Source organism: Acanthaster planci, linkage group LG14 (genome assembly GCF_054643075.1).
Source record: "Acanthaster planci isolate LZ-2023a linkage group LG14, COTS_SCS, whole genome shotgun sequence".
NCBI classification, from domain to species: domain Eukaryota; kingdom Metazoa; phylum Echinodermata; class Asteroidea; order Valvatida; family Acanthasteridae; genus Acanthaster; species Acanthaster planci.
In genome coordinates, this window is record NC_141790.1 from 13,730,471 (window position 1) to 13,742,356 (window position 11,886).

The window sequence follows — 11,886 nt, forward strand, 5'->3', positions numbered from 1 at the left end:
GGTATGCATTGTAGCGACGGATCCAATTAGACGCCGTAACTGCCGCGGCAACTCACGTCACACGTACAGTGTACATTCTTCCCTTTTACGCGCACGTACATTTGGCATATCGGAGAGCCATGTAACGCGCGCGTACCACCTGCCCACAAGTACAAGTGTTTTGCCACTGCACTAATGGTTTTGACAAACACAGTGCAGGGCAACTGTATCGTTGGATATTGCTATCGACATTTTAAAAGTTAAAGGTAATTGATTGCTACTACCAGGCCATTAATTTCTTTTTAATAATGAGATATTGGTGACAGCAATGTCATTTGCCAAATTAAACAATGAGGGCTCTGAAATGTTTTCCGGAAACACCGTTCTCCCTTCCAATTTTCACTGTGACCTATCCACCCCACCCAACTTAACCCCTTCCAACCCCCCCCCCCGCCAAACCTCAGGCGGGCTGATTACAACAAATATCCCGGAGACGAAATATCATTTTCTTTTATCCTAGAAATTAATAATAACCTCTTTCAATATTGCCGTATTCCATACTGGTCCAAGCGCGAAACCGAAGAAAATGGAAATTTGAAATATTGGTGTTTTTGTTTTTATTACACGCGCAATGCGAAAAAATGGCCATCACTCGGTTATTGTAGCAAGGACCACGTGACGCGGTTTACTCGCTATGATTGGTTGCACAGGTACATGCTGAACATGTACAATATATTCAGCGTGGAACCCGAGTTGTGTTTTGATGCTCCATCCTGACCAAGTTGGGTGAAAACTTTGAGCTTTCCCAGAATTATTGTCAAGTTTTCCGCCATGACTGGGTTCTGTAGGAACTCATCTAGGGTCAGGACTTGGTGTGGTTGAATTTTACCCCGAGAAAAATGGCCTCGGAACAGACCGGAGCAACGCTACCGACTCTGACCCCAGCCAAGTCGGAGTTGGTCGGAGTTCGACAGGTATGGAAATTAACCTCCGAAAGTTTTGATAATTTTGCATTTTAATTTTAAACTTTTCACTTAACACTTTGCAATTCTGGTAATTTTGAAAAATTTATGTCTCCCCACAGCCGTCTTTTTGGATTTTTTGTCTCTGGAAGGGACCGGAAGGGGTGCAAAATAGAGCGCTTCTGATAAAGGGTAGGAACTCGAAAAATAGAAAAAAATAAATGGACCATCCACCCTGGCCCGCGGGTCATCCAAGCAAGACCCTGCGATTTTCCTAAAATATCGCAATAAAATTGACATAAATATTTCGACTGTAGACGATCAGTAAATTCACCCTAGTAACGTAGAGGAACATCAATTTATCGTGAATTGCAAAAATGCGGAAAGATGAGGGATAAAATCGTAGATTTAGGAGCAGAAATAAAAACGTAACTCATGCAGGCGTTCGATGTGTACAGTTGTATGGGTGGTCCTTCGCCCATACGTGTACAAATGCATGGAATACTACGGTTCAAAATGGCGGCCAATTATAATGGAAGAGAGCTGATGTTTTCTTTGTTCATGGTATCGAAAACGGTGCAAAAGTCCTCGCACTCCTCCGGAAATATATCAAATTTGGCGCATTTTATGTCGTTTAACTATTTTTTCACTGGAAAATTGTGCCTGTGAAGAAGAAAATTTGAGAGCACATCATACTGAACAAAAACCTTCAAGCCCTACATGATGTAGGTTGGATCACATGGAGTGAAGCCCTGCAGTGCTGAATGGCGGTTGATTGAGGGATCACTCTAAGCTCATGTCCTGGAAAAATTTATTTATCTGGATGTCTGAAGAAAAAAAAGACTCACGTAACCTCCCTTAACGTAAAATGTTTTCTGTTCACCTCACATTGAAATCTTAAATAGCACAGTTCATTGTAAAACAAAAGGTAGGGCCTAGTCTTAGCTGACATCTTGTATGTGTGAGGAATATCTATAGCAGGTTCAATCAGTGCAAGGATCTGTGCAGTTGTTCTACAGCATTGCACTGTTTGTCAATCCTGTACAAAATTTGTTAATGTCACCGTCATCAATGACCGTTTCTGTAAATCAAGGCTGTGGACAGTGGTTTTGAGGAGGGATGTAAAGTTACCAGGATGGACCGATAGTGCAGCGGTGTCACGGTGATGAGGTGATCAACCAATCACATCCAGCATGAGAAGTCGTGTGTTTTTTCTAGAATTTTCTGCTGTCAGATAAATTTTGAGCAAATCGGTTTCATACGGCATTATCCAGATCTTCAGAGTCTTCTTATTGTCTTCTAACACAAAAGTGGGAATTTTATTATTTGCGACGGTGGCATCTCGTATGCAACTGCAGAACATTTGTTAAACATGGCAGCTTAAAATTTTATCACACGGTGTATTGCCTCTCAACAGTCTTCATCGGTGTCAGTGTTGTTTAAAAAGCACAATTTTCAAGGGAAACAATGTTTTTCCTGAAACCAACTCCACAGAGAAACGTCTCCTGTTTGAGAGTTCTGTTCTTTGAAATAGTTTGATTCCATGCAGTAGTTATCGGTACTTGTGTACTTGACATACACGTAGTTGAGAGATGAAAAGGTAGCATTTTAAATCCATTGTATTCAAGAGTATTGTGACTTGAATGTACATATGAGAGTGCACAACTGCTAACTAAACCAGGAATGGGTTTCAATCAAGGCAAAATTTCAAACACGAGTGTACTTTTCCAGTCAGTACGTACTGTATCGACTACAAGGACAGTTATCCCTCAAGAGTTTCTGGGTTTTTACAAACATGAAAACGTCTTATTCTTGGGCTGGGCATTTTGTGCATTCTTTCCACAAAATGTCAAACTGCGCACTATCCAAAGTACGCCTTTAGCTTTCATATTTAAAGCAGCTCAAAGTTCATTGAAATTTCTAGGTTAGAGACTTTAAATTGCCACTCATATCAATAATTTGTGCAGCTATTTCCTTAAACGACTGCGCTAAGGACTGAGCAAAAGCAAACTAAATTGACGTCTTGAAACGAGCCTTGTTCTTGCATGCCATGGTCTCATGTTATAGCTTTGATGTGAGGATTATTTACTGCCCTCTGTTGTTGGTTTACTGAGGGGATAGAGTGGTAATGATCTGCTCTGAACACAAGAATGCAAGACTACTTGTAAATAAGTAGTCTGGCCTCTGGGTACCAGACATAATTGTATGGTATGAATGCTGAGGTCAAGGTCAAACATGCTATTACTGGTACCATACATAGAAGGTTTAAGTTTGGGAGCACCATCTCCTTTGCTGTTAATTACTTTGGTTTTCAGTTATAGTTCTTCCTTTGATGTAAAACTGTAAGATGAACAGCTGGAAAGCAGCTCTGAAATGTAACCCTTGCAACTCCCGCTCCACCCAAACTAAAATGAAACAATATGATTTTCTGGATGGTACAGCGTATATGTAGCCCACCTGTAGTTAACATTGTGCTTGACCTAACAACTGCGATGAAATGGTGAAAATGTTTGCCCTTGCTTCATTGCACAGTTTAGGCTTTGGGTGTGTCCAGGAAGCTTGCGTGTAAGGTGCGTTGGAATAGTTGTCCAACTTTATGGCATTTTTCATGTTTACTTTGCCATTTATAGGCTGGTAGATTGTCTTGTTTACTTTATGGGCTCTTCCAGTCACAAAGTTACATACTCCGACCCTCATTGTTACAGCATGCTGTACCTCATTGTCACCATTCCAACTGGTAACCAAGCTACTTTTATGGAATAGTACGTGTACCTTAACTCTGGGTACCCGACCCACAAATAAACAATGTAGTGTATTGGTCAGGAAGGGGCTGCTGTCCTTGTCTTCCACTACACTACCCCGGGTTCCAATCCAACCCAGGCAGACACATGGACTGAATAAGAACTCCCTTCCTAGTTAGTTTCCATGTCACCGTAGCTTAAGCGTCCAATAGAAGGTGGCCTTGATGTCTTGTGGACATTGGAACCTCTATTGAGGGAACAGCTCATCTCCAGTTTCAAAACTGTGGGTGGAGACCGAATGAGGTTACCCCTGTGAATTTTTCTCTTTCTTGACTTTTTATTACATCATTCAAAGTCCTTTGCGTGTATTTTCTTCTTCCAAGTACTGCAACAACCTCCACTACAGGATATTTCAAAGGGCCCATGAAATGTGTTTTTTGTTAATTTGAATTGAAGATAATATGTTTAAAAAACATTTCCTGTCACTAAAAAAATTGTAAAGAGGTTTTGTGAAACGGTCCTGCCCCAGGAGAAGCACCTTATTAGCATGGAAAATTTTGCATAATTGCGATGTACATTTGAAAATCTGCATCAGCCAGCTGCACCGGTGCTAGCACTGTGTGTACATGTATGTATACCAGTGCAGTTAGTGCGAAAACGTGATTTCGAGATCATCAAAAGTTTGAGAATAGTAGGCACATTTGTCGAGAATAGCCAACCAGGTGCGTTGCTGCAGGTTGTGGCAACACAAGTAAAGATGGCACAAGCATGCACAATTTTCTGAAAGACAGGAAATATTGGAAAATTTGGACGGCGAAAGTCAGGCTCACACGGGCAAAGTGGACAGGGCCATCACCGAGCTCCAAGCTATGCAGCAACCACTTCAAGCCTGAATGTTTCGAGCCAATTGCAACCCTGCAAGAATTGTTCTTCATTAAATTAACAAGATTACACAAACCAGATGCGGTGCAGACGATATTTCTCCATCGTGAGAAATCCAAGAAAACAACAGAGAAACGAGGAGCTGTAGAGAAACACAAACAGAAAAGGGTTTCGATTAATCATCTAGCCGTACACGTTGCAGCCAAGACGTGCATGCGTACCACATTGTAAGGTTACTGATTGCAGTGCATTTGGAGACCGTACACAGTACAGACAACAAGGCTGTACATGTACTATTTGTGGATTATAAAACCTGCGTCGCAAACCAGTGCTGCTAATTGTAGCGATTAAAACATTAATTTGAGGGGGGCAATTTGAAAAACAGCAATTAGCCGTAATTAAACGAACTTAATTCCATTTTTTCATCATTTGTAATGTGACTGACATAGTAAAGCGCAATTTAAAGCAGAAAACAGCAGTTAATCCAGTGAGGTTCGCATGGACCCTTAAAGTGTCAGGTGCATGGTGGCTAGTTGACCCTATTACATGTGATGGGTGCCTCTTACTAATGACAATATATCAATACTAGAAAGTTTTGACCTAAAGGTACCAATATTTGAAGCTTCCTTATTTCACCCAGCAAATGGTTCCATTCCACAAGGGTCCTGGGTATGAAGGAGAATTTGTAACAGTCTTTTTGTGCCGATTGATGGAAAGAGGAAACAGAAGGTGTTATCTGTTTTGCAATCCCCTCACTTTCGGATTTAACCCGATAAAATTTCATGGAATTTTCTACAGCAAACTTGGTGAGCACTCTAGTTGAATTGTCAACAAAAACATGCCAGTGCTACATGTAAAATGAATAGTTTCTTCATTTCTGATCTGTTGACAGTTTGTCACCTATGTTGAGCCATAGCGCAATTATCAATGACCTTCTCTTGACCCTTGTTGACCAATTTGTGGAGAGATATATTAGCAGTCATTGGTCAAACAGCTGGCCCTATTGGGCAGCTTATGCTGCCTACATATATTTTCTCCTGTCTGCCAAAGTATTCAGGATTAACCCTTATTGGGCTTATTTCAACGCTCAACAACTTGGCATCCAGAGCCGCATGTAACCCACTAAATTTGGCATTCTTGTTCAGAGTGGAATTGTTCTTGAATAAGCAACAAAAAAAAAAATAGATCTTTCCACGTGAGTGACATCGCAGTGATGACATCAACTGTTTCCCAACGGCTCATTACCGACCTCCAGTCCCGGACTCTGTTGATTCAACTGTAGATTTCCTCTCCCTTTTCCACGGAATATCAAAACATTCAAACCACAGTGGTTGGAATGTGCTGCTGTTACAAGTGCAATCCTCGACATGTATTGTGCACTTTCAAGAGTGTCTTATGCACAAGGTGACGGCCATCTTGGAAGTGGTCAGTATAGATGCAGAAAATCTTGGTACAGCCCACAAATCTGTTTACGTGTACAGTGTAACAGTTTTTTGTCTTGTAGTTTTGGAGAGAATACCCCCATAGGTGGAACAAATGCCGATCATCCAATTAGCCATGTACCTGCAGTTGTTCAAGAATCAAGTATGGCCCATTTTAACATGAACTTGTGCAATAATGTCACTTTTCTGGAAGGCCTTAAAGCCTTCTCAAAAGCTGTGCATGTAGGAATAACCATACATAAGCACATGCATACATGTACCTGTGCAAGTTTTACTTGTACATATACATGAAACAAAATCGCTGTATAGGCCTACTCCTTTTTAAAAAAGACAGAAGGAAAACAACACCAAAAGCCACAAGTCAGTTTTGAAGCATTTCCTGCAGTAAGTCTAGAATAGTCACCTTGAATAGACGGTACAGTTGATATACATGTACATGTACATGTATATCAGTGGATGTACATGTATATCAGTGGATGTACATGTATATCAGTGTATGTACATGTATATCAGTGGATGTACATGTATATCTGTGGATGTACATGTACATGTATATATCAGTGGATGTACATGTACTTGCACCGGGTACCTGTACATGTATTTTAAAGGTGTTACCGGTACATACCAGACATGTTAGGGCTAGATTTTGGTTTGGTTTCTCGTTTGTATTAAATGTGGACTTTTTATAAGTACAGTTGAACCTCATTAAGAAGAAGTCCTTCGGAGTTTGTAAATTACCTTGTTATAACAGGAACCTTATATTATCAGGAATTAAAACAATGAAAAACAAAGGATTGGGTCCTAACATTGTCCTTGTTATAAGCAGAATCTTGTATCAACAAGGTTTAACTGTACATGTACCGGTATGTAGATTGCATAGTGTAATGGTACACATTTACGTACTATTACTATTCCACATTACAGTTTTTAGTCCTTTGCAATGAGTAAAATGTAATGCTCTCCAGACGCATAATCACAGAAACTGACATAATCCAGCACTTTTGTCTTTGTCCCTCACCTTCCCGTCCCTCACCGTTATGAGTTGGTGGTGCCATTTCAATGCAGTACACATGCTCTGGCCTGCGGAATGATGCCTGTTTATGGGCGGAGTACACAGCGGGCTGAATACCTCTTAATGATGTTATCGTTGCCCCTGTCCTTGCCTCTGTTTTCTCTCAGCTGGTGAATGAGGGCTGCACTTGACAGATTTTTGCAAATGAAACTCAAGAGTTGTAGAGTTTTAATTTCACAGAGTTCTACAATTAAAAATTGTTTTGTACTGATCAATATAAACAAAGTTATTGTTGGCAGCGTCCAGTTTTATCTGTGTCAGTGTATTCAATAAGTCAATTGCTTGATTTGCCCTTAGCGTGGGTAGATCATAAATGTAACTGAATGATTTCTGTGTAACACTTGGGAAATCTGTCTTCCCATGTTTACCTTAATCCTCCCCCCCCCCCAAATAAAAGCAAGTGTAACATACCGGTCCATAACCCATTACCCAAAACAAAAACAACCACAGTTTTGTGTACTGAACATCTAAGTCTATACTTTTCCCCGTTTTTGTATTCAAAACCAAAACGCAGTTTCATTCATCAGGAGCTGCAGAATTTCTGTACAGAACTGTCATAAGCAAGCATATTAAAGTACACGTCACACATGTACAGCACAATTATTGCATAGTTAAGTAAAGTCAGGTACAAGCACAATTGTACATACATGTATGGCTGAAGTGTGGTCACTAAAACTCCTAAGGTTTTTTTGGGGGGGGGTTAGGGGAGGCAGTAAACAAGAATATTGCCTTGCACAAACAGTAGAGCATTTATATGTTAGACACGCAGATTGACCACGTCCAGTAATGGCATGGAAAAGTGATGGGAATCAAGATCGTCCAAGGTCTAGTTTTGATAGACCGTTTGTGCTGTGATAATGGAATAATGATAATGCAAGTTACATGTGTAGACCTCAGTTACAGAAACTAATTTGTCTATCTGCATATATCTATTTTCAGTTTTAATTAATTTTTTTTTATATACATTGTAAAAATCGTCGCCTTTGTATCGATGACCCAAGGCAAGATTTCCCTCCCAAGAGTGGTTCATAGCGTACATACAAGCCAGTCTACATGGCTAGCTGTACACACAAGTGCGTGGACATTGTACTAGTACCCAGAAACAACAGGAACCATGCCGTATGTTGTTTTTTTTTATGAGCTTAACATTCGAGTCATGATCATCTGTCCTGAATGTATTTCTTCGTTTTATTTAAAGTACTTTTTGGTGTGTCAGTTGAAATGCACAGCAACTTTGGGAACCAAGTGGTATGTTTGATATGCACAAATGTTTGGTACAGCAGCATTGTACGGAGCGTGCTATGAAAGAGATGGGATACTTGTCTACAGGGAGTAGTTTCCCATGTTCGGTGTTTTGTATGTACACGTACATGTATGAACATGAAAGTAGCATCCATGTGGGTCATACTTGTGAAAACTGACCCGTTTAGCAGTATGTCTCCTTTACCAATGAGGGCGCACTTCAACTCGGCGGATTAGCCCCTCTCATGTCGGTCCTGTTCTGGCGATCAGATGCTAATTATCACTGTTCCTTTTTATCCTCTTCCCATTTCAGAGAGTAAGTCAGTGTGAGGTACAAATCAAGAAACGAGGCAAGAACACTGACCCACAGACATTTTGCCGTCTAGGCCACCTGCAGCTGCTGCTTGGAGACTACAGCAAAGGTACTTGTGGAAAAAGATAGTCCTGACCTTTTGCCTTCATCCACGTGCAGAAGGTCTGGAAAAGATTGGTTTCCCACTGACTTTCAGGACATGTATGTCATTACTGCAATGAAACTGCCTTCATTTTATCAGTGGCTTGGAAATTGTTTTCTCATATACCAACCTGGGCACACACAAAGGATAAGCTCCCTAGTCAGTGTAGTTTCAGTCCTTCGTTTAAGAAAATCCAAGAGAGCTATAAATCGCTCTCCACAAATCTCTCAGGAGAACAAATCACTCTCCTTAAAGTAAAGCAATTAACAGAAGTGCAAAACAAAGTTAAACGATAGTTGGTACCCTGGAGCCTATTGTTTCCACTCTTTCCTATGGTTTATAATTTTCCTGGGGCAATTTTAAAATTAATTTAGTTTTAGTTCAGTTAGAAACATGAGTTTACGACACATTAATGATATCAGTGCTTGTTTCCTTTGATTTGAACCAGAATTTTTATACTTATGAATTAAAAATATACTATTTTACAAAGTTTCAACCTACAAATCAATACAATTGTACATGTCCTTTTAATTTGAATAAAAGTGGAACTGAACTTTTTTATCCTGATTTGAGTATTTCTTTCACTCAAAACACTAACAGTGACCATAATTTTGAAGAAAAACAAACCCTACAGGGGATTTCAAAGTTTAAACTACCGGTACACTTCAGCTTCGTTCAATTGATGCAGACTGTAACAAACACCCCTCAATCAAAATGGGAAAATGTCAAACCAACACACGTGCAAATGTGACATTGTTTACGATTGATTATGGTCTGACACGCTGAGGGGTTTCCTGCTTGAAGTCAAGGAGCGTAGGCACTGTTTGTACATGTATGCACGGAGTAACATTTTCACGACAACCAAGAAAGCTCATGGCACACTGCTTTTTGCTTATGCGCCCCGTAAAGAAGATCAATAGTGATTGGCTCTCTTGTCACTGAAAACTTTACCGATCAGTAAATACAAGAAACAGATTATATCATGTACAGCAAAACTGCGTGTGACATACATGCACATGTACAGGTGAGCATAAGGGTGTACAGTGTACATGCCATACATAAGTGCCGGGCCTGCTAGCCAGTCCAAAGCAGGTTGCACTCCCGATGATTGTATTTGTACAATAATTGTAGGCCTACTGTACGTAAGTCGCAGCGGGATAAATGTGAAAATGTAAGTTTTAAACGAATCACACTGTCCTTTTTTGGTTGTGTTACCCACTGTTTTTGTCACATCGGTCATTATTTGTAAAGTGCCCTTAGATTTTTTAAGGAGTGTGATTTTTTACACTCCTTCAGGACTGTCGAGGAGCACAGTAGGAGTGCCAGCATGATCGCGCTCCTTAAAAGTGATAGACTGCAGTTTTTTCTAGAAAATGCAGAAACAGAGAAGAACACACTTTTATACTTTAAGTCTTGATCTGTGTTGGGTTTATTACCAGGCCAGGCATGTGTCCATGGTCCGTACCTTTTCACGTACCACTTTCTTGGACCTGTCTGCACTTGACAATCCATCACCTGCAGCTGTTAGTCCCATTTCTTTTGCATTGTGTGGCCTGAAGCCATCCTTCAATTAGCCTAATACCACACAAAATATTCCACCCTCCTTTCGTTATTCGGCAATTTGCTGCTCCTTTAGCAGAGCTTAGAAGGGAGAAGCAGCCTGCATAGGGAGGTCTTCCTACTTGAGCAGCTCTCAAATCACCTGAGGAATACTCTTTCCTCCTCCTAGCGAATACAAGTAACATGCACGTTAAAAGAAGTCTCAAAATAATCGTCAAGATTTTCCAGAGATCACGAATTGTCAAAAATCCTGATCTTGGAAATTTGATCCTTACATTCTGAATCATTTGAATGGCAGTTTGAGCAACGATCTGTAGTTGCATGCAATAAAGTTTAAGGACCTTATTTTCCAAAATTACAAAAATAATCTGACACGTACATTACAAGCCAGTAAAACCTCCTGTGAGCTTTTGTATTTTTATCGGATGCACAGTAAGCTGGCAAAGTGGCTCATAAAGGAAAACATTTCAATATGTGGCTTCAACAGGCAAGCACAGAGCCTGCTTTCTGTAACAAAATTTAACAGCTTGGAAAAAATGGGATTTGGAAGTGTCTGTCACAGACTTAGGGATTTTAGTTTGAGAAGACCTTACTGCCCAACATAATACCTTTATTCATTTATCTTTCTATTTCCAGCTCTCTCAGCATATCAGAAGTTCTTCTCTCTTCAAGAGGACTATTGGAAGGTGGGTATTATCTCAATCTGGTTGGAGTTGGTCGTCAAGACAAACTCCCTTTCCAACACTCCCTTTGCACCCCCCTCCCAATTAAAGGCATAATTTTAATCAATGAGTCAGAAAGGGACATTTTTTCCTTAATTCCTCGATTATATCCTTTTGTCTGGTGTTGTATTGTCTTATCTGTAAACCAAATCCGTCATGAAGAAACCAATTTATGCTAGTTTCCTGAAGGAGTTTGCTATTATCCCTATAATCTTCCTTTCGTTTTTCCTTTTAGACACTGGAGAAAAACAGTTTTAGGTTATCCAACGATTATCTGTAGGCTTGAAAGGGAAAGCCAAATATTGAAATCTTTGTTGTTTTTTCCTCAATATGACAACAGGATGCAACATTTTTGTATGGTCTGGGTATGGTGTATTTCCACTTCGATGCTTATCAATGGTAAGTCTTCTTTCTCATTTTGGGCGATGAGAGATGTCTGTACATGACGCCGTTGATGAAAAACAGAAGAAAGCTGAGTTGATATACTCAAGTCTAAAGACAGAGTGACAGGAAAAGTGTAATTTGTGTGACTGTGCAGTACTGGTGGTGTCTTTCAAGTGCTGGTGTATGTGAACCAAAAAGTCAGCTTGAAATCTCTAGGCATCAACATTAATTTTGTGTAACTTTTTGTCCATCGGGCAAGTAGCACTGAGAATTTACTTGCCCGAGGTAGGATTTTACTTGCCCAAACCCTGATTTAGTTGCTCATTGCTGCATAGGGACAGTAAATTCCTTCTTTCAACCAATCACCACTGATGAAATTGCTATGCCACACTGCAACATAAATATTCGTCACCCCAATGTGGGCAGGACTCTGATGCATCATTCA

General features: G+C 40.2%; 1 protein-coding gene across 1 annotated transcript; it reads left to right on the top strand.

Annotated features, from left to right (window-relative positions):
- The first annotated feature begins 700 nt into the window (after positions 1 to 700).
- LOC147796885 (histone demethylase UTY-like) lies at positions 701 to 11,460 on the top strand. The gene is made up of 5 exons (XM_087145597.1): positions 701 to 953; positions 1,064 to 1,133; positions 8,638 to 8,742; positions 10,972 to 11,021; positions 11,398 to 11,460. The coding sequence occupies exons 1-5, from the start codon at positions 879 to 881 to the stop codon at positions 11,458 to 11,460; spliced, it is 363 nt and encodes a 120-aa protein (XP_087001723.1). The 5' UTR covers positions 701 to 878.
- Positions 11,461 to 11,886: the final 426 nt, after the last annotated feature.